The sequence below is a fragment of the Vespa velutina genome, chromosome 9 (assembly GCF_912470025.1).
Source record: "Vespa velutina chromosome 9, iVesVel2.1, whole genome shotgun sequence".
Classification (NCBI taxonomy): domain Eukaryota; kingdom Metazoa; phylum Arthropoda; class Insecta; order Hymenoptera; family Vespidae; genus Vespa; species Vespa velutina.
This window is the reverse complement of record NC_062196.1, coordinates 2,013,653-2,037,066: the sequence shown is the minus strand read 5'-3', so window position 1 is coordinate 2,037,066 and position 23,414 is coordinate 2,013,653. Positions and strand designations below refer to the sequence as shown.

The following is a 23,414-nucleotide window of genomic DNA, read 5'->3' as shown; positions in this document are numbered from 1 at the left end:
GTCACGTTCTCGCAAAGGCACAGCAGAATTCGTCGTCACATTTCCGTCACGTTCCACGGTAGCTCGCTAACCCAATAGCCGGCTGACTCGTCCTCGAGCAAACCACTCTCCGTTCTCAACTCTGAGAATTCGGAACGAATGTTAGCAGCTCTTTCGTCTTCTTCGCTTTCTGTCCACTATCTCTCTCTCTCTCTCTCTCTCTCTCTCTCTCTCTTTCTCTCTTTCTCTTCTTCTCTTTCTTTCTTTCTTTCTCTCTCTTTTCACGTACTGTCGAAAACACACTGGTAAAGGACAAAGAAAGAAAATAAAGGAAAGAAAGAAGGAAAAGAATCTAAGAGGAAAATAACATGAAAAAAGAGAAGAGAAAAATAAAAAGAAAGAAAAGATCTCAAAGAAGTATAAAGAGATAAAGTTGGAAAAAAAAAGAAATTATATAACAAGAAAATATATTACTTGAGAGAATTCTAATAAAAGACAAGAAAGAGTGAAATGATAAAAAAAGAAAAACTAACATAGAAGTGGAAAAATGTCATTTTCTTGAGTCATATTTATATCGTATTCGATATATACCGATATTGATATCGTGAAACATCTTGTTCTTTTTAGTTATCCGACATTGCTAACCATTTGTTTCTAAGGGATGTGTATGAATTTTTCATGTACTTTCCATTCTATTTACATATGTAGACGTATGAGTATACATGTATAAAGTATTCAAATTATTTCGAAAAAACTGACAATTATTGAACAAATAAACATAATAATAACTCGTAAATAATTAGTAAAGTAAAGAGATAAAACAGATATCATAGGAAAAATCGTTTTGTCATTTATATGAATTTTATTATCCTTTTAATAACGTTGTTTTAAAATCGTATTTAAACATTTATATTTACAGAATACATAATCCCATTTACGCGAAAAAATGTGGAACACTTTCTATAATATAGTTGTCTTCTTGATCTATCGACTGACTCCTATAGAATATCATATTACTTTGCCGCAAGACATCGACTGACCCTGCAAAATGCATCGAATCGAATATAAATTCAATTTCTACGAATGTTCGGTGCCACACTAAACGACTTTACGTCTTTTTCACAACAAATTTTGAAGATTCGAGGATTGTCTAGTAATTTCACGTTCGAATTGTGTCAAGAGATCGATTATTATTGATGGATTAGGTTACATCAAAGTATTATATTCATGGTGTTCAAATTTTATTTTTCTAAAATGAAATTGTGAACTTTGTTCATTTTTCCTTCTTTTTGACATCCTTTTCTCTTTTTCTTAGAACGCATCTTCATTCTTCAATTTCTTTTATTTTTTCTTTTTTTCATTTTTTGTTCACAAAAACGTTAAAGAACGACAGAAAATCATTCGGTGATTACACACTCGCGTTCTTATCTTCACGTGCATGCACTGGATATATCAGAAGGGTGATTTTGTGCCGTTTGCGGTGCATTCCGGAACTATTTCTCCCTTTTCTACCCTCTCTTCTCTTTTCTCGTTGTACGGCTTCGAATCGTTGGAGAGGTAAAATGTTTCCTGTCACTGTATACATATTCGTAGAAGTGAGAAACATATACTTTCGTTCTTTTCTCTTTCTCTTTTTCACTCCTTTCCGAAAAGACACATACGGCTTCCTTGAAGCCAATCCGTACTGAGTTACTTTTTTTTTCAGGCTTATCGACCAAGTATATTTCTTTCTATGTTTGCGACATGAATTTCTTTTACGCCTTCTACTCCAGTTTCTTAGAAACTGCGCTTTGCAAATATAGAAAGGAACGAACGAAATTTAAGCAAAAATCTGCATCGAATAAAATAAAAAACATAAGACGTTTATTAATGATCGATGAATGATAATTTAGATTTATTTATTGATATTTGTAAGATATATAAATTTTATTTGTCGATATTATGATATTTAAGACCTTATATGTATTCATAATTAGTAGTTTCGAAGTTATTTCTAATCTTTCCAAATATAATCGATTAAATCAAGTAGGCCATAAATCGTACGTAATACTAATATTAGCACACTCGAGAATGGTGAACAATCTGCAAGGGTAAATCGAAGTACCTTATGGTAATGTTAGGTAAACACATAACAGGTAAGAGGTAAATCAATCGAGAAACAATAAACATACCAGCACACAATCGATAAACAATGTGTGACTCTAATGGATTTGTCAATTGATTACATTCGCCAATTTGATAGAATCTTTGTTAGCAAACTTACTAACATTAATAAAAAACTAATAAAAAAACTAGGGCATAAGACGACAAAAAGTTCCAATTTGATTAATTGTAAATCGATATAATCTATTTTTTGACGGTAAAAAAGATAATTATCGAACTTTAACGTAAATTAACGTAATTAAATGAAAGAATAATAATCGTAAAATAACAGTTAATGAAATTTCTGTTTTATTACAATTTACTGAAGAAGAAATAAGAAGAATTAAAAAAGTAAAGGATTTTTTTTTAATTCTACCATTACTATTATTAAAAGGTAAAAAAGGTAGAAAGAAAAAAGATTTTTACAAGAAAAGTAAAGAAGAAAAAAGTTCTATGCAGTCTAGCTCTAAGAAATGAAAGACGGAAATACGGAAAAATAAAAGAGTATACTGAATAAGAGAGATTATAAAGTAGTAGATAACTACATGAAAGGTAGTCTATGCTTGCACACCTTCTTTGTTTCTGACATAAATTAGCATAATTCAGTATCGCGTTCGACTAAGGGACGATGTGTATGCGCACGAATCTCTACATCGGTGGTCTGGCGTATTAATAAACGCTAGCTTGCATGCTTTCATGATTTTCTTCGATACAACACAACATCCATGTCTCTAGTTCTGTCCGTGTTGAACGTGAAAAGAACTTTCCTAAGTAGATACTACGAGAAACGGCTTGAACGACGAAAAGACTTTGTATCGACTTACAACGGATTTCAACTACTACCACGTTGCCGTGACACGTTTAGTTTTACTTCATTAACGTTCACTTCCTTCGAGCGATAAAATGATTTATAGTTGCCTACAAAGCGATGATAATATAATTTACACGCGTTCATATTAAATATACGATATAGATAGATATAACTTACGTATCATACGTCTGATATGTAACAATATTAAATTATTATAAAATAAACAAGCAGATTAGAATCTTGGACAATTTATAACGACGTTCGCTTCAAATCTTGATATCATTATCCATCAGTTAAATATGCATTAACCAAAAGCGAAACAGAAGATGTTGCATCGGACCAAACGTTTATATTGCCAAAAGTCCATTATTTCATAGATACAGCATGACAAAGCCATTTAAATTAATTCACAATGGAGCTACGATGAGGGTTTACGCCGCAAGTCCGCCCGTTTCTTAACTATGAACATCGAGTATACGTAAAGCACGAGGATTTAATAGCACCTCGTAAACTTCCCCGAGGGATTACGCCGCGGCGATGTAACGCGTGATTGGTCCTCGTGACCTCGGCACTTTCCTACCTTCCGAACTACACATTCAAAGTCACCCCCTTTACCTAACTACCACCACTAGTATTACGATTTTCCTCGTCCCTTCTCCTTTTGCTCCCTCTATCTATCTATCTCACTCTCTCTCTCTCTCTCTCTCTCTCTCTCTCTCTCCCTCTCCCTCTCACTCTTTCTCTCACTCTCTCACTCTCTCACTCTCTCCCTCTCTTCCTCTTTACCTCTCTCTCTCACTCTCTCCCTCTCTTCCTCTTTACCTCTCTCTCTTCCCCCCTCTTTCCTTTCCCTCTTCTCGCTTCATCAAACGGAATTTTCAACACTACTCGAGAACCCCTTGCAAAACCGACAGAATTCGCTCCACCGGATAGATCCAGTTATCGATAGAAGTTTGAATCTCGAAATACACTCGTTTAAAAATTCTTAAATATTCGCCAAACGATCGTCTATGAAAATCCTTTCACATAGAGAACATTCCCTTTGGATAACATATTTTCAATTATTTTTCAGTGAAATAGAATGTATAAATAGCAGAGTGTATCTATTTGTTATTTTTTTCTTCTTTTCCTTTAAATGAATCCTGTGAAGATAAACTATATCTCTTTTTCAATTGATATATTTAAGAAGGATTTAGATACGTGGGTTAAGAAAGTCCTTTTTGTTTTTTTCCTAATTATACCTAAGGATCGTTATTTTTTATATCTAACGATACATCTTATGTTGACCACTCTTAATTAGGTTTACCTCGTTCTTTGGTCACCCTGACCTATACCAATTTATCTTAGCTGCTTCGTAATTCGGGCCATGCCATTTATTCTCCGTGATCGTAAAGGGAAATTCTCTGGACCAGTTGTATCTGTGTTAACGATCGTTAAACTTACTCGAAGCACGAGAGGCTGTAAACATCGGCGGTCGACTGGTGGGTTAAACGATAAAAACGAAAGATATCGGTCGTTAAGAATTAACGATGCGAACACTGAGATCGTCCACTAATACGTAGGATTAACTAAGAAAGATCTGCTGTTTTCTCGGAGAAAAAGAGAAATCAAATGTCTCGCTTGCTTAATTGACATAACAAAATATTAATGAATATGCAATGTTTGAAACTCATTGTTATAAGATAGACACAATAAATATTCTGATCCGTTCTATATTTCTATCATGTAAACATTAAACTATTATGTAAATAAAGATCTCTTTAGTTATCAAATTCAATGTGATTAAGGATCGAATTCTAAGAAACGAAATGGAAACGAAAAACCAATTCTTTAGACTACGATTCTTCAGTCAGCTAAGTTTTTCAATGATGGTAGTTTTAATGGTCTAACGATTCTTTCTCCCTCTCTCCTCTTTCACATAGTAGTAACTTACGCCTCGGAATTTTCCATAAACTCTTTTAATATATCAAGCAATGTGCGTTTAAGGTTAAGTAGCGTCAAAAGCAAAGAACTTACCCTTTTTGCTAAAATTACAAATGTTTAAACAAATTATGAGTTTACGAGTTAGAACAAATGCAAGCTCTCGTCTTAATGTTTATCAAACTTTTCAAGCAATCGACACCTTTGAATATGACTTTAAATATTTACTATCCTAACTAAATATTTAATATATTTCTAAAGTTCCTCTATTCATTGTATCTGAGCGTTTGGTTTTACAAGCCAAATATCTCGGACCTCTCGAATTGTACCCTTAATTAAATTCTTTTCTGAAACTTCAAAACTTTGGTATTTCCAGTTTAGATTACCAAAAAACAAACCAACAGTTGATAATTCATTCTTAATAAATAATCATAATTTTCTTTTATACTTTATAAATTTTATTAAAAAAAGAAATATTAATTTTTAACATACCGATCAAGTTACTGAACAGTGACATACAGTTCGATTTACCATTTTTGGAATGTTAATTAAAAATTGTCTTTATATGTAGACATCGATACCACCGAGTTATTTCACGTAATAATGTTGCTCGGAAATAAATAATAAAAATTATAAAAGCTTCGCATTGTAAAAGTTTTATAGTGGCTTCAATGTTTTTGTCCATGCTAAATTTTAACTTCAACTATTAGACATACAGGCTAGATATAACAATAACATTGCTGTATCGTTAACTGAATTAGCATGTTACCAAAATACTCCGGTCGCTTTCTTTTAAATGTGTTCCCATTTTTTTTCTCAAACGTAATAAACAATTCTTCTTGATAGCGAAACGATTGCCGACGATATAGCTTTATATATTGTATATCCATCTATCTCGATAGCCCAGGTTTCAAAGTGAACTCAATGAAAATTGAACGTCGGTGGTTATCGTCAAAGTGGTTGGTCGATTAAAATTTCACGTCGATTTTCCGTATGCAATACTGTATTTCCAAAAGCAATCGTCATTAACGAGTTGCGCAAAGCTGAATATAATGGTACTTATTTATCAGCGGTAAACGTAGTGCTTATCGGCGGAATTATATTTTTATCGTGGCCAACCATCGTAATTTTGAGACCACCGAGGCTGTCGATGACACGTATTTTTCACTAACTCGATAGGGTGTTCGCAATTCATCGAATCGTTTATCGATTTTCACTCTTTCGTTCATTTCTCTTTCTCTTCCCTCCCACTTCTATCTCTCTTCCTCTCTCATTTTCTCGTTTTTATATTTGATTACCGATACCTTCCTTTATTGTGACGCTTACCTATTATCGTAATTTGTATTACCGGAAAATGAATTAAATGCATGAAATTAAACACATTATTTATACCTCTTCGCATTGGAAACGTGATTTTCATTGGCCATTATTACAAATGAAAATTAAAACGCAAGCCAAATATGTTTTCAATTCGTCAAATTTTTTATAATTATAATTCAGACTGCCAATCCTATACGTGTGCCTTTTGTAGTTGGATTATGAAAGAGAAAAAGAAATAAAAATAAAAGTCTCACACATGGAATATATAATCATACGATAGAAGAAAGGGTCTACAGTATATATTAGGGGTAAACGGATCTGACGACTCTTTTTGCATTACTCTATTCATCGTACCTACTGTCGATGTAGACATTGTCGGTAATACAATAGTAACAATACCATTTATATATGTATATATATATATATATATATATATATATAGATACGTGAATGTCACGTAAGAGTCTTGAGAGTGTGAGTGGGCGATAACTGGACGTCTGAAAGTTCTGTAGGGCTTCTACGCACGACTGATTCTGCGCGCTTGGTTAAGAGGATTTTTGACTCACCCCTATTCGACCACAACACTCAAACCACCCTTCTTTTCTCTTTCTTCTTTTATCCATTGCTATATAGGCATCACTCAGTTTCTTTCTCTTCCTCTTTTTCTTTTTCACTTTCTCATATATCCTTGTACACACACACACACACACACACACACACACACACACACACACACACACACACACACACACACACACACACACACACACACACACACACATACACATACACGCACTGTATCTCTTTTTCACATGTATTTCTATGTCCGGATACGCAACGATTCCTTTTCCGTTGTCCTTTGATAATACGATCGGTTCGATGAGTTTGCAAAAGCGATGTTCTATTTAATGAACAATTCCATTCGATCTTCTACCACTAACGTTTATTGATAGTTAATGGACTAATAGCTTAGGTCAAAACATTAAAGGAACCGAAATTGAATTGTACGAGTATCTTATCTTATTATGTGCCCTTTTTGATTATTTTTTTAAAAATCGATTTGAGATCAACTCGATATTAAAAGGCTCAAGACGATTATGGTATATATGTAAATCGAATGCCGAATAGTATATTGAATTTGTTAATATTTGATATGTAGTAAGTTATCGATAGGGATATACATAAATATGTCGAAAAGAAGGAAATAACTTACGGAAACTAGTAAAGCGGCTGCACGCCTGGAAAAGTGTCGTGAGTCTTCGTTCCATCGAGCTTCGGAAATAGATCTGAAATAAAAAATGTAGATATTTTGCGGAATATATTTTAATGCTCAATGCAGTATTAATTTAATTTAAAAAACGAAATTTTAATTAGACCTGGTCATCACATTTTCGCACATATATATTAACTAATTTGATCTTTTTAACTTAAATACTTAATGCTGAATCGCTCTTCAATCTGTCACTTTTTATCACTCGTATCAAATACGAAAATTTGCATGGATCTTAATAATTTATTCAGAAGAATAGTTTTATTTTTGAATAAATTATAAAAATACGTATGAATAGGAACTTTTCAGAAATTCATTATGCAAACCAGTTACTTTTAAACTTTATGTGAAAACGCAAGCGTTTTTATATGAAAATTTCACGAGATTATACAAAAACATTAAGTTAGTTGTTTAACTAGACTACAAATTAAGCGTTAATTAAAATTTATCATCTGTATCTTTAAACAGAGCCACTATTGTTCGTACTCTTTGATAACTCAAATGCATTTTTATCTTATTACGTTTATTAATTAAAATACTTGATGGAATATCGATCAAACAAGATTTTTTTTTTCAAAAGGTGTATCACAAAAATATTATTCGCAAGAAGATGTAATTCTTACTGTTTAATAATTTATTAAAGTATATGGTCATTTTTTTATAGTTTTAAATAAATAACCATTTATGTATAACGTAGTTTATAAGAAGTTAAGTCCATATTAACGAAGCATAAATTCTATTTCTAAAAATGAAGAACCTCTATCGTTATCGTTAATTTCGCATGGCTATGAATGTGTTCCCGCACTTAAACTCACCTCCTGATTGAATGCCAGGAACGACAAAGGTCGTAAAGAAGGTTTAGGAGTAGAACTGTAACACCGGTTTCCTTAGCCAACATTGACAGAGTACCAAGACACACACTGCTCCACACATAGGCTGTCTGCTGACTGTAACAAAAGCAATTCCCTTAGGTTTAATTAAATAGGTTCATTTTATGAGCCGAATCACTGCTAAAGAAGAAATGTCAACAATTTTCTCGTAAAATGTCAAACACATTACGCGTCATATTTATGATTTTCTTTGAAAGGATTGTATTCTTGAGAACAAGATTACATTGCTTTCATAAAGTGTAGTACAGTATCGTATTTTCTAATAGGACAAGGAATACACGCATTTATTTCATGTGAGTAAATACTTCAACGAACAAAAGTATCTACAAAACTATTTAATTATGAAATCTCTTTTTCTATCCTCTTTTTTTCTTTTTTTGAACACTTTGCATTCGACTAGACTATTGTTTCGTTCCGGATAGCTTCGAAAAGTAAGATAAAGAACAATCATACATTTTCTCACAAGAACTTATAATTAAATATTTCGACTCGTCCAATTAAATGCTGAGCTCTATAGATCTATATTTAGATGCTCGTTAATATCTTTTGTATGCTTCATCCTTACTTCGAACAAGTTTCCACAACGAATGAATTATTATTAAAGAAGTTGGTAGAAACTTGACATTCCGTTAAAATAGTTTCGAACGATTTTTTTGTTCAAGAGAGAGAGAGAGAGAGAGAGAGAGAGAGAGAGAGAGAGGGGGGGAGAGAGAGAGAGAGAGAGAAAGTCGAAGAAAGAAACTAAAGGAAGAGAAATGCCAGTCTTGAGAAGTTGTCCAAGGGTGAATGACCTACTATGAAACTTACGCTTCAATTTATTTCAAGTTCTGTTAAATTATTTTTATTTCGGTATTAAGCCATACATATGTTTTTATTGAAACTTTTCCTCAAATGAAAAATGGTCTGATTTTTTTCTCTCTTTTTTGTTTCTCCCTAAATTCCTTTAAGATGAGATCGCTTACGAGAAAATAAAAACGTCGATGTTGATAAACAATTTTCACCAATCTTCTTTTCTTAGAATACGATAGATGTATTGGTATACATGATCGTCTAGCATTCTACGTACATAAATCAACGCTGAGAGGCAGATCCGTTACAAGATGTCATTCGGGATTTCGATAGTGACAGATAGAGGGTTCAGGAGGCATGGGCAAAAGGTTGAAGAGTGGAATGACGTGAAACAAGAGTGCTTGACCGAATAGACTTGAATATATATATGGGTTCAAGATGAAAAGAACGTATTGTACTTATTAAGGTTTCTAATAACATACTTCGTCGATATGAACTGAAAAATTGATCTCAACAAAGTTATAAGTGATCTTCAGTTTTTGGATTTCAAATAACTCGTTTCTATTCTCTTCTGCTAAAAAGAAATACAAATTTTTGTAATATGAAAGTATAAAAATATATTTTTTTAATTATCGAAAAACTTTCATAAAAATTTAATTCAAGATTTTTATAATCTTCAGCTATTTTTATAAAATGAACATCATTTCGATTGAAAAATACTAAATCATACTGTGATTTATTCAGGAATAGAATATCGTTTCTCAAAGACATTCATCGACTACTTATTGAACAAGAGGGTCGTCTTTTAATAACAGAAATTTGATTGTAATAAACTCTTCGCTGTGAACGTTGCTACCTTCATATAAACTTCGTTTAGTTGATAGATTCAATGAAGCTACAAATTAATGATGCACTTGTAATTTACTTAACAATGCCCCTTTAACGCGTTCGAGGGAGTTCCTTTTTCGGACTTGTAATGAGATCGAACCAACTTTCAATACAATTATTAATAAGTAATGACATCGAGAGCTCGCTTCAAAATGCTGATTTTCACGTTCACTAGACTTTTATTCTTTCAGTGAACTTTTTAATATTAATTAAATGAAAGTAGAAATCTTTATAGAAATATTATATAAAAGACATAGATGTTTAATTTCATGAAAGAGACCTCTTCAATCTATGCCCATTTATATACATAAAGATACTTATATTTCTTACTCTAGATAGAAAATGTAATTATATATCTTAAGATTAATTTATATAAAATTATGGCACTTATCTGATAAAAGAAAAAAAAAAAAAAGAAAATGAAAAAGAACAATATGAGGGTTATTTGTTGTGGCAAGGAAAAAGGAAGAAATGGAGAAAAAGAGGAAAATGGAATAAGGTGGAAATATATGGCACTATGAAAACATAGGTTTAATAACGTAGACAGATAGAAACTATACACACATTCCATCGTTGAATACAAGAATAAACAGGAACAATGAAAAAAGTGGAACACTGAACGTAGTCGTGTTCCTCGTTTGCTCTTTCGTATATATATCCGTGATTCATTACTTAAAATGATGACGGTTGACCTATTAACCTTCTTTTTTTTATTTTTGTCGCACTCTTTGATTCCTTCATCACTCTCTCTTTTATTCTCTATTCGATCATATTTTATTCCATTTCCCTCTTGACATGTTAATTTCTAAAGGTATATATTTTTTCGAGTTAAATTATCAATAATAATGCGAAGGGTCATTACGATATTCAATATCATAGCGAATGATTAAATAAAATCAATTAATTAAATTCATTGTAGATGTATAGGACGAAGTCGAAAATAAATGCAAATATTAACTCCTTTGTTTTGCATCTTCATTTACGAAAATTAATATTATCTCAGGATAGAACTTAGAAAATATCGTGGCATTGTAATTTAAGAATTAATTAATATTTGATTAAACAATGAAGAAACTATGTAATTTCTGTCATAGTTTCATTCTCTCTTTCTTATTATCATTTATAAATTTTAAATTAGTATTTTTAAATTAGTATTATATTCAATGTTTGTTTGAATTTTTAGAAAAATATGGCAATAATAAAAATAGAATAATGGGCATCATCCAAACGGTTAGCTTTAAAAGAGATTTATTTATTCGCTTCTATAATAAGACAATGTAATCGTTTTAGTTATTTATCTTTCGTGTAATATAAAGGAACTAATAAAAAATCGGACGGCTATTTTAATTTAACGTTTCTCAATGTCACTTCGATTATTCGTAAGGTCGACAACGAACGTGCGCGCGCACGCAATACTTTCTATAAAGCATTTACCAGCAAACTGATACCTTCGTTTTTCTCTCTTTCTCTCTCTCTCTCTCTCTCTCTCTCTCTCTCTCTCTCTCTTTTCCTCTCTTTGGGAATATCGCGAACGTTTACAAAGAAATGCATAGAATTTTTTAACGCAAAAGCTTAGGAAAAAAGTGGGTCGTCTTGCATACAATATGAAGCAGACAAAATGTGAGCAAAATTCCAAGAGATGTCTCGTTTTAGCTTCCTGCCATAATGATTTCTCAGACGAAAAACCTAGTTTCTCTTAACATTCAGATACGATGGATTTACTGAGACACGTTTCAGGTCGCGCAGTATTCAGAAAACGTCCCAAATGTATCGACGAAATACAGATAAAATCTTGACATTTACAAGCCACATTGTTTATATATTTCTATTTTATAATATAACTTCTTACACTGAATAGAATACTAAGAGTGTTTATCATTGATTTATATAATATAGAAAACATTAAAAATATTTCTTTCATTTTTCTACAACTCATTTTGAATAAATAATCGTCTTATTTTTGATCAATATAGGACATTAAATGTATAATTACATCAGAACACTTGTTACGTTCATATATCAAACAGTCCATCGATGTTACGCATTATCTGTAAAATGGAAGATCGATGACCCGAAAAAATTGATGTCAAAATAAGTTAAACTCACCCATGATAAGCCAGGAAGGAGAGTAGGAAAAAGATGCAGGCGAGAACATCCGCTCTCCCGACGATGCCAGTCACCTGAAATAAAAAGAGAAGCAAAAATCTTGAAATGTAATATCGTAAATGGCATCCGATTTATCGATTTTTCTTATATCACTTCTTTCTACTATCAATGACATTTTTTTATATCTTTCCTAATAACCCATAAATTATTACAATTACTTTGTGAACAACGCGTTGATATCATAGATATCTATTGCTTTTTATTTCGAAATGTTTGAATCATTTATATGCTTAACAAGATTAAAATTAAATATTTATTATAACCATAAAACGTTAAATTTAATCGTGGCACTGTACTAATTACGATGACAACAATTTACATTACACGTCAGAAATTAAACGGGTCTCTACGTTTTCGAAAGATAAGAAAGAAATGAAAAATAAGATGAACATTAAGAACGAAATAGAAAAATCAGAAAGAGTAAGAAAATGAAAGAGAACCCTTAGTACGAAGCTTATCAGCGAAAGCATCGTCAGTGAATAATCGTAATTCCAAAGGATTTCGGAGAACTACCGCCGGAAACTGGACTTCCTTCCTTCCTTCCTTTCTTCCTTCCGTTCTTTCTTTTTCTTTTACTCCTTCTTTTGCTTTCACCCATCCAATTGCAGTACCAGGTGCACTTCGAAAATTTACGGAGCCCGTCTATCACGATAGAGTATCCCGACTTGCCATCCCTAACGAATTAATTCCGCGGGGTAGTTCCTATATAGCGCGAGAGAACGAAGGCGAAAAAGGGGAAAAAACGAAGTCAAAGAAACTAAGATATAAAGGATCGAGTCAAAAGGAAAAGAGTTTGGGAATATGTAAAAACGGTGAGAAATCAAGGGATTTACTCGAATCTATCTTATTACGGTGTGAAATTATAGTCTTTCTTTTATTACCTTCCTAAACAGATACATCGAATAAATTTTCAACAGTTCTTTTATTTTCTCCTTAGCTGAAAAAAAGGCATTTGGAAAGTAGCTCTTTAAATTTACGATATACTTGAAAACGAAAACTAATTTATACTTTTTAACGTAACACATCACATTTTATTTTATATTATCAGGTATTCGTTCTTAAATTTCGTCTACGAATTCAGTCATATTTTAGTAAATAGTTCAATGACATCTATAAACAGAATCCATTACGGATAGATATTAACATTATCATTAAATTGGAAACTGTAATTACTGATACGAGAGACAGTGATGAATATTCACTTTCAATCGGGCAAGGGGCATGTCGAGAAGTAATTAATCACAGAGTTAAAACGACGTGACAACAAAAGTGGGTCATGTATTTACGCACTCGAAGAAAAAACAGACATCGAATCATAACTCACGTTCCTATAATTTCCAAGTTTAGATCTCATTAATATATCTACAATCTATATATATATTTACAAGATGTCCTGTTTAAAGTTTCAAGCACGATTATTGCCCAAACTAAAATGAACAATGAAATGAAACAAATTATTATTATTATTATTGATAGATTTATCTAATTCTGTGGGTTACAAAAGATTGGTAGAAATCACGCACAAAGGATAATATTTTATCAATGTCAAGGTGGATAAAAACAGATCATGGAGTATTTTATTGAAGGTCGAAGAACCATGATCGAAGGTCCTACTTAAGATAACAGAGATTATCCTTACTACCTCGTGATAAATTTCTTATGTGCCCTCGGATATATTGGAAAGGATAACTGACAACATACCAAAATATCAAAGATTGTTCCAATCGACCGTTATATGATAAAGATTTATATCGAGATTTATTTATAAAGTGCATGGAATGGTTTCAAATACCAACAATTTAATTGCTTCATTTGTTTTTTATAAAATGCCATATATATTATTTGGTTATTATCGTAATCGTACATTTTGTGTATTTACAATATTGATTCCAAGCATATTTATGACAATAAAACAAACGGTAAATACAATAAAATGGAATAATACTTTTATTAATAATTATTAATACTAATCATAATACATTTATAAATCTTTAGAATAAGATATGAAATATTTATGTTTTCATAAAATGAATGGAAAAAATATATTTCTCGAAGAAGGAAAAAATATTTTTAAAATTCTTTCAAATACCTAATTGTATATCGAAATTATTTCCCGAGAAATATACCATTAACTCGATAAATCAAGCCGAACTTTTTATTAAATTGTATGGAACTAGATCACGTTTTCCGACGAAGATTCACGTTCGTCGATATAAAAGGTCCTCGCTTTTCTTTACCTTGTAAGAAAGGTTGGAGAAGGATAACCATCGAGAGAAGCGTGCGTTCGGCCAACTCGTTGCTAGTTTGCTCCAGTTACTGTACTTAGCTCTAACTCCATTACCATCTCACTCGTTCGAGAGTTCTAATTGATTATATGGAGCGGTAGTTCCCTTGGAGTTCGCTCGTTACTTGGAGGCTGCTCATCCACCCTTCTTATTTTATCTCTTCTTACCCTCAACTTCTCCTTCCTTCTACTCTTTCTACGCCGACCATCGTATCTTTTACTTGGAGGAGTTATATTTACGAGTTACGTTACGAATAAACGACGATAATATAGAAAAGATACTTGGAGCCTAAATAAGTATAATAGCTTGGTTGCTAGAGTAATCGACTAACTTTTTCTTTATGATCGTTTTTTTCTTTCTTTTTCTTTTTTTTTTTTTTTTTTTTTCTTTTAGAATCAAATAAACAACTTTTTCAGTTTACATCCATTAAAAGTCTATTTTTTTGATATAAATAAAAATTATTTGAATATTTTGTAGTCATCACGTACAACTGTCTTTTTATATTTGTATTTACAATTAGAAATATAGAAATATAGGGAAAAAATCTACTGTAGATAAAATGCCCTTTTTGGTTGGAAACACACATTTCACATATTCACACGCACGTGGTTCCTAAAAGTTTTGGTATAATTTCATCTCTTTTTTACGGCGAGTGCACCGTTTAATTGCCTTTCAACGTTTAATTCTCATATTTTTACTCGGTAACTGGGGTTGCGTTCAACGGTGACTGATTTTCCATTGATAAACTTGTTCCTTCTTGTATTAAAGTAATCAAGAATCTAGTATTCAAGGATAAATATGTGTTAAAGATCTTTTATAATATCTCTCAGTAAATAAATATATTTTAATAACAAATATAATAAGAAGAAAAAGAGTGGATCATATTGATAAAATAAAATATAAAGATGAAAAATTTATCGAGAGAAAACAAAACGAGAGAGGAAAAATTCGAAATAGAAAATCGAACAAACCTTATCATCGTGAACTGTCATTCTTTCTTCTGTTTTTGCTCTAACAATATCTGACAACGACATTTCGTATGATTAAAGAGCTATTATTCACCTCGGTAACCCTGATCGATCGATAAACCTCTATCATATACGAATGTAATGCGTGTTTCGAATTACGTCGAGAAGTCGCGAAAAATATTTTTTGATACTATAAAAGTCTGATAATGATGATCAACAAAATGACGAATTAATAGTCAATTGTTATTATATATTTTTATTTGCAGATCTTTTCTTCTTTTTATCTACGAATAAATATATTATAATATAAACGAGATCTTTAAATAACGGATCACAATAGTTTGTAATTACAATGGGTGACAGAATATAAATATTGTTAAAAATGGAAAATGTTCAAAATTGAAAAAAGCATTTGTTGTCAAATTTTCCCTTTTTCCTTTGTGTTCGTAATATAGATAAGTTCGTATACTATCGGAAAACAGTACATATATCTCGTCTATGTGTTTCTTTGTAATCGTTACGTAAGAAATCTTTCGTACGGATAAAAGATCGACGCGTATATCTTGTTAAAGCATCGCAAGCTACTTTCGGATCTTTCTTTTCATTCTTTTGTATGCATTAAAGCAAGAGTATAACGATCAAGTACATAAAGTAGAGGATAGATCATGAGGATGAAATGTATCAGCTCTAAGGCTTGTATTATCTTTCACGTATAAAAATAAATGGATGACGAGTAATATTCGTTTAGAAGAATATAAATTTTTCGTATAACGTTAAGAATTTCGATTTTAATCATACGAAAATCGATGGAAAGAATGAAAATAAGAAATAGCTACGATAACAAAGAAGATAAAAGCAATATTCAAGAATCAAAATTTATGTCGGATAGCACGATGCTTTCAGCGAATCTTCAACATAGATCCCTTTTATGTTGTACAATTTAAAAGGTTTAAAGGCGTAATCCGAATGGAGTGGTACAGTGCACTCGTTTGATCTAATTAACGTACAACGAGTGTACGTGATCGCGTCCTTCGCGTAAAGATAAGAGGACATTAAATGTATGAATATAAAGAGAATGTTAGTTCCATTGATAAGATGTCAATCACACTGTCATTATATTTTAGTACAGTACTATCCTGAGGTATCGCTGGCTTTGGACTAAAAGCTGAATTATTCATAGAAAACAAAATTATATTAATATAATCGGAGAAAAATCTGGTTATGTAAATCATAAGGTAAATGATCATTGTTATTAATCGATTAACTTCGTAAAACATATTCCATTCAAATATCTTACATTTGTATCACAAAATGTATCTTTTTTTTTAAGAAATTCAATATTTTGAAACTCTAATGTTACAAGAGACTTTATTATAGTACATTTTAGATAAGAAGTGAAACGATGTCGTTAATCTTTCTTTTTATTTGTTCTATGAGAAAGAAATAATAGTCACGAAAATCGTTAGAGAAATGAAAATGGAAAAATGTATAAAGAAAGAGAAGAATAAAAAGAGATTAGCTATCTTTTGAATAAGAAAGAAAGAGTACAAGAAATGAGCTATCTTGCCAAAAATCTTTAATGTTACAGACGGCTTATTTAAGAACATTAAATCTGCCGTCTGATAATATAAGACTGTCACAATTCTGGAAAATGCTACTATTTCCCATTCTTAATTTCTTATTTACTTTCGTTTCCAACTGTATCCTGACAACGACGTCGTTAACCTCGTCTAAAACTCGTCTCGGTGGTTGGCAACAGGAAAGGGTAACGGAGTGTAAACGTTGAAAACGAAAAGAACGACTAGGTATTTTGTTTCTCTTTTCATTTCTTTTGCTTTTTATTTTTGCTACTCATTTTCTCTCATTTTATTACGATGAAGTTTATAACAGTCTGATAACTTTTTCTTTAAATTCTCGAAAGTGAAAACACGATTAGTCGAACGAGGAAAATCTTACATTTCTAACTACATTTCGCATACAATGTTCTTACTGAAAGTATTCCCTTTAATTACCGAATTTACTTCTCGATATCGCAAACTCAAAGTGTTTAATTGAATTCTCCTCGATAGCGGTCGGTATCGTGCACTTGACTACACTTAATAAGTTTTCATTAAGAATAAGTGCATAATCGCTTTTCTCCAAAGTTGTACTTTATTTTCTCTAACTGCTTGATGTTATCCTTGTAAAAATAATTGCTGTCTATTCAACCATTTCTTTCTTTTTAAATACGGTAGGACTCGTGATAAAACTTATATCTTGTATTTTGACGTTAAGATTATTTTTCGTATTAACGTTAAGAACACAAACTGTGAAGATTTTGACGTACAATATCGATCATCCGTAATTGCAAATATTTATTATGTGCTATATTTATCGATCGAATTGTAGCCGAGTTGAACGGGAAAGGAATCTCTTCGCGATAGCTTTGGATCTGTTACTAATACTATTACAGGAAGAAGGTAAAGGAGAGAATTCGCAATGTACGTTCATAGACGGCGTTACCACGCTATCATCGACGGCATCCACAAAGCGGTTCGAGCACGCACGGACGGTTCTGGTTTCTCGAAGGAGAACCTAATAACCAGAGAACGTCGTGTTCGAAGTTCCTTTCCTTTCTCCTAGGAAGAAGGTCCAAGTCCACGTCTCAAGCCAACAGCCAATCCGATCGCGAGCTTCTACACCCTCGACCCTTTCATCTCCTTCTCTCCCTCTCTCTCTCTCTCTCTTTCTCTCTCTCTCTCTCTCTCTCTCTCTCTCTCTCTCTTTTACTCTTGAAAGTTTCTCGTTCCGTAGAGCGGCAATATCCTTTAATGAAATGTCTAATCGGCCGTACGAGACAACCACATCACTATCATTCCCAATACTATCAAAAGATTTTTCTCCGTTTGTCCACAATTAACGTTTTATTTTCTTTTTTTCTCAATAATCTTCCTTTCTATTGATGTTCAAAGATTTATTTATATATTAGGAGAAAATTGCCGATCTGGCAAAAATAAAGGAACTATAGTTAATGAAGAAATACTATAATAATTCGTACTTTTACAGATACGAATGTAATAAGTCAATCATTTATTAATTACTTATTTAATTAATGGATAATTCGTTTCGTCTATCAGACGCGATTACATTTCATTTTTTTTTTTTAAGTTTTAAAAAAGATATATAAATATCTTATTTTCTTTTCATCACTCATTTGTTCTTTATAATTATCCATTATTCAGTTCACGAATAAAACATGAATTGTTTTCAAAGAAACTGTCGATAGGAAAATATTAACGATAATACGAACGGTCATACAATAATCTATGCCGTAGGTATTATCATTCTATTCGAATATCTAGACCATATCGCATTTTTCATAAAAAGTTTCGTAACATTTAAAGACTCTGCTCTGAGAAAATACCAAAGAAGAGGATAAACGTAGCTACATAAATATATAATATAGCGATAGCTAGATGCACATATATACATACATATGTACGTACGTACATACGTAGGTACATAAACATATACGAGAAAGCAAAGCTTTCGATAAGGAACGGAGAAAGAAAGTTCGGTTGCCTACAAGCCGCCTTTAAAAGGAGAGACGTCGATGTTGGAAGGAGCTCTGAGAAAAAAAGGAAGAAAAATATAGAAGCATGGATAGTGGAATAGGATAGAACGAGGAATGGAAGATGTGAGAGAGAAAGGTCGAACGAAGTAAACACTCCTCGAGCCAAAGCCCTTTTCCCAGGAGAGCTGGCAAGCCTCTTTTCTTGCAACTTGCATAAAACCGTTTCCCAGTTTCAGCCAGGCCGAATTCGATGGACTTTCCTTTTACAAACAACTAATGCCGTGGTCTGAAAACTCGAGCTTGCGTTTCAAATTATACCGTATATGCACCAGTTTCGTAACGCCCATTCATCGAATTACATTGGATTTGTTGTTACTTCGGCAACATTACGAGCACTCTTATCGTGAAAACACGCGATAAATTTTCCAATTTCACTTCCAGGCACTCGTACGTTCGATATCGGAAACGATAAATTATGAAACTCCTAATACAATAAGATTATTTTCACTGAATACTTCATTGATTTTCCGAATACGAAGAGAATTAAAAATGTGTGTGACGTGAAAATGTACGAGTTTCTTTCTTTAAAAGTATCTCGATGAGTATTGAAAGAAGGAAGGAAAAATCGATTTCCAACACTCATAGAAATGTCTCTTTCAAGGAGCGACGTAGAATAGACAAGATTACGAAAGTTAAGACCCTCTTTCTACGGTATTGCTAAAGGGCCTACCCTCAGGGTCGATAACACACCACCAAGAAATCTAGTGCAAAAAAGATAGGAGATACCTACTATCTTTCTCTCTATATTTCTCTTTCCTACTCGTTTCAAGTCCAAGTACTGAATTCATGGGGACGAACAAGTGACGCGTTCCAACAGCTCAAACGTTTGCGTACTATCGAGATAGTCGAGTGAGTTACGTTACTTTTCCCTCCGTTTTCAACGCTTTTCAAAGCTTTCTCCCATTTCGCAGCACCATCGTATATTGTTTTCTCTCTCTCTCTCTCTCTCTCTTTCTCGCTCTCTCTCTCTTTCTCTCTCTCTCTCTCTCTCTTTCTTTCTATCTCTCTTTCTTTCTTTTTTTGGAGTTACGCTATTACTCGTATTCCACAAAATTCACTTACACATTTTATCTTTCTATAAGTAAAAAATAGATTTCTTTTCTTTGTGTTCTAAGCAATTTTCTTTCATGATTTTTATATTTCGAAAAATCTGACCTGCATAATATGATATACCTGTTCTGAAGAAATAAAAAATCGAAAGAACAGATCATTACATTTTGATAATAAACAATTACTAGAAAACTTATCAGTTAATTAGAAAATATTTTAGTGAATAACATTTTGCAAGACAATTTAAAAAAGGAAAGAGAAACAAGATTGTTTTCCAACAATAATCGTCAATTTCAATGTGGAAACAAATTTTGTCGTTCCGTAACCCCATATATAATACATTCGAATCCAAATAATGCTTCGGTTACTACAATTTGAGGTGCTTTTCAGTCGTCATTGCTAAAAGAAAAAAAGTTTGTTTGAGAATACTTTTCTCTTTTTCAATTATCGTGCACACCTGCGTTCCGTATAACTCTCCCTTTTATTCTACACTTTTCGCCTCTTTTCTTTTACGTCAATGTAAAGTATTCGATTTTATAGCACATCGAATATTCAAATACTTACGAACTCTTTCATATTACTTGATTATATTTCTTATCTTTTTAACTAATTTTCTTTCTACCTATATATTTTTATTAATCTCGAAGTTGGCGTTTAAGTGATTATTTATCCATATATATAGATTGTAAATGCGATAATTTTAATTTTCTTTCCTTTACTGTACCGCATAAAGAGCACGTTTTCAGCCTTAACGAATAAATTTGAACTTCTTCCCGAACACTTCGTCGAATAGATTTCCAAATGAAGAAAGATCAGAGAAAAAAGAAAAATAAGAAGACGAAGAAACTAAAAGAGAAGGAAATTCTAGAATTTCACCGTTATGAATCGCGCAATCAGAACTGAAATCGTTTTGAAGTCAAGATCCCAGGCAGCTGATGCCCTTTTACTTCCGGTTCTTCCAGAAAAGGTTAGATCCAACGATCGAGGTTTTAACTCGGTTCGAGGATTAACTTTCCGTCGAAACGAATTTACTCTCTTTCAATCGTTCCAATTCCTTTACAATATCCATAGCGAATCAGATTCGGAAGTTCTTATGATCTCTCTTGCCATTTCTAATGACGATCAACTTTATCAGTAATCATCATTTTCAAAGGAGATAGAAGTAAAGTTTTGTAACACGGGAATGTTCTTCTTCACTATTCCCATTTAGATAATCCTAATATGTGACTCTATCGATGATCAAATAATTGCGTAGCTAATTCGTTAATAAATATACGTTCCATATATTTGTTATCAAAAATACTAATGGAAAAGTTAGGAAAATGTAAAAATCGATATTACTTTTTTCAGAATATAAAAAAAATAATAATAACGAAAATAAGTCAAAAAAATCAATCTACTTGACATCCATGAAAAATTGTAAAATAATATCAATCGAAATCAATTGCTAAAAAAAATATGACTTCGAGATCTATCAACATTGAAAATGCTTTTCACTTACGAACTCACTAAATTGCAGAATATTTTCCGAAAGTCCTTTTCGTTTTAAAGTTTAGTCAACATCCTTCGGGAGAATCTCACAATGCATTTTCAACAGTGTCTCAACATTAGGCTTCAGGAAAGAAACGAAGTCTAGAGAAGACGAAAGAGAAAAGTTACCCGTTCGATCGAGAAAAACGAAGTTAGTTCTTTCGCTTTGGGCGAATAGATCGCGCATAGAATTAAATCCATTATGATCGAATTCCGTATATTATCGATATTTCACAGTGGAATATCATAAAACATTAAAGTTCAAAAGAAATAAAACGATATCTGATCTATTCATCGAAAATCAAACAATATCTAATTTATCAAATTAATGTGAAACATCGAATTGTAATTAGTACAATATACAAATTATCAATATGCGTTGTTTATAATTTGATCTAACGAAAAAGATGTGATTATTAAATTAGAAGACAAATGAACTATTTAAAATGAGTAGTGATATCCGTGACATTGAAATTTACACGAATAGTAAATCATATTAGAAATTATGTTCTAAATTGAATTATGCTAATCAATCATAAATTATTAATATAAAATCACATTTTGTGCATTTCTATTATAAACGTATTAATTTGGATAAAAATGCTGAAATAATTCTGATGTGATGCCAATCTGATTCTGCTGATTCTGTGCTAATATTCATAAGTGTGATACCAAAACTGGAAATAAAAATGATCGACGCGTAAATGAAAGGGGAAAGCATAACCCATGACAACAGGTGGCCGGAAATATTGAAAAGAATCCTAAAACTCGTTTCTTAAGACCTGTTCGATTGATGGTTCGATAGACGTGCGCAATTCTCCTCATTCTATTCACGAAATATTCGAACTTACGAGGAAATTTCTTTCTTCGATAAAAAGAAAAAGAAAAAAGAAAGAAAAAGAAAGAAAAAAAGAAAGTAAGTAGATATATCCTATGCCCACTTCTTTCCTCTTTATCTTTTCTTTCTCGAAACGAACGATCCCGGTGGGATTCGACGTGTAAACGATATCACTGACTGTCCATTGTTGCCGACCGATAATTCTTTCCGCTTCGTCGCCAAAAAGTCGGGAAACTTTCGGCTTCCGGACCCGGATTCTTTTCCTTCATAAATCAGAGATAAATCACTTTTAAACTGGTTCTGTTAACTCCAGGTCGTCGTGGACTTGGATAGGCCACTAACGTTCCCAGTATCACCAGCACCGTCATGACGCTATCGGAGTCACCGAGATCGCCATCCTTGAATTCCCTTTGGTACAAGAAGGATCGTTGGAATCGATGAGCCACGAGATAATGAATATGTCTCCTAAAGTCTTTTAAAGTTTCACGCAAAAAAAAAAGAAAATTTTCTCGGAAGAAAGAATTGGCTAAGGGGAAAAGGACTGAACGTCCACGATTAACATAATCGAATCGAAGAAACGCTCGGAAGTCCCTTCGTCGTTTCTTCCTTCCTTTATATATTAACGGAGTCTCTCTCGCGGAAATTTCTATTACCCACTTTATCTACTTTCCCTTGATGCTTTCCCACGAATTATAGTTAGACAACTTCTTGCGGCCGGATATTCTACATTTTTGTGTCCTATCAACGAATCATCGATAATAGAAAATTCCTTCTATAAATCTATGCACTTGGAAATACGATCAATGTCTTTAGAACTCTATTTATTTCAAGAAGCTTATCGATATCTGATTTCTGATTATACTATCCTCAGTTATTATGATTATATCTCACATAGTAATATCACGTATTAGAAACGCTTCGCAAATAATCGATAAGTAATCCTTCGATTATGTAA

The 23,414-nt window shown here is 32.3% G+C and overlaps 1 protein-coding gene across 9 annotated transcripts in view; it reads right to left on the bottom strand.

Moving 5' to 3' along the window:
- LOC124951476 (protein O-mannosyl-transferase TMTC1-like) overlaps positions 1-23,414 on the bottom strand; it is a 153,643-nt gene that overhangs the window by 62,110 nt on the left and 68,119 nt on the right. For all 9 annotated transcript variants that reach the window (XR_007101617.1, XM_047499922.1, XM_047499921.1 and 6 more), the window contains 3 exons: positions 12,116-12,189; positions 8,258-8,389; positions 7,386-7,458 (listed from right to left, as the gene is read on the bottom strand). Coding sequence is in view for 8 of the 9 variants with exons in the window: in XM_047499922.1 (XP_047355878.1) it covers positions 7,386-7,458; positions 8,258-8,389; positions 12,116-12,189 (279 nt within the window). In the remaining variant the exon portion in view is untranslated. The remainder of the gene's footprint in view (positions 1-7,385; positions 7,459-8,257; positions 8,390-12,115; positions 12,190-23,414) is intronic.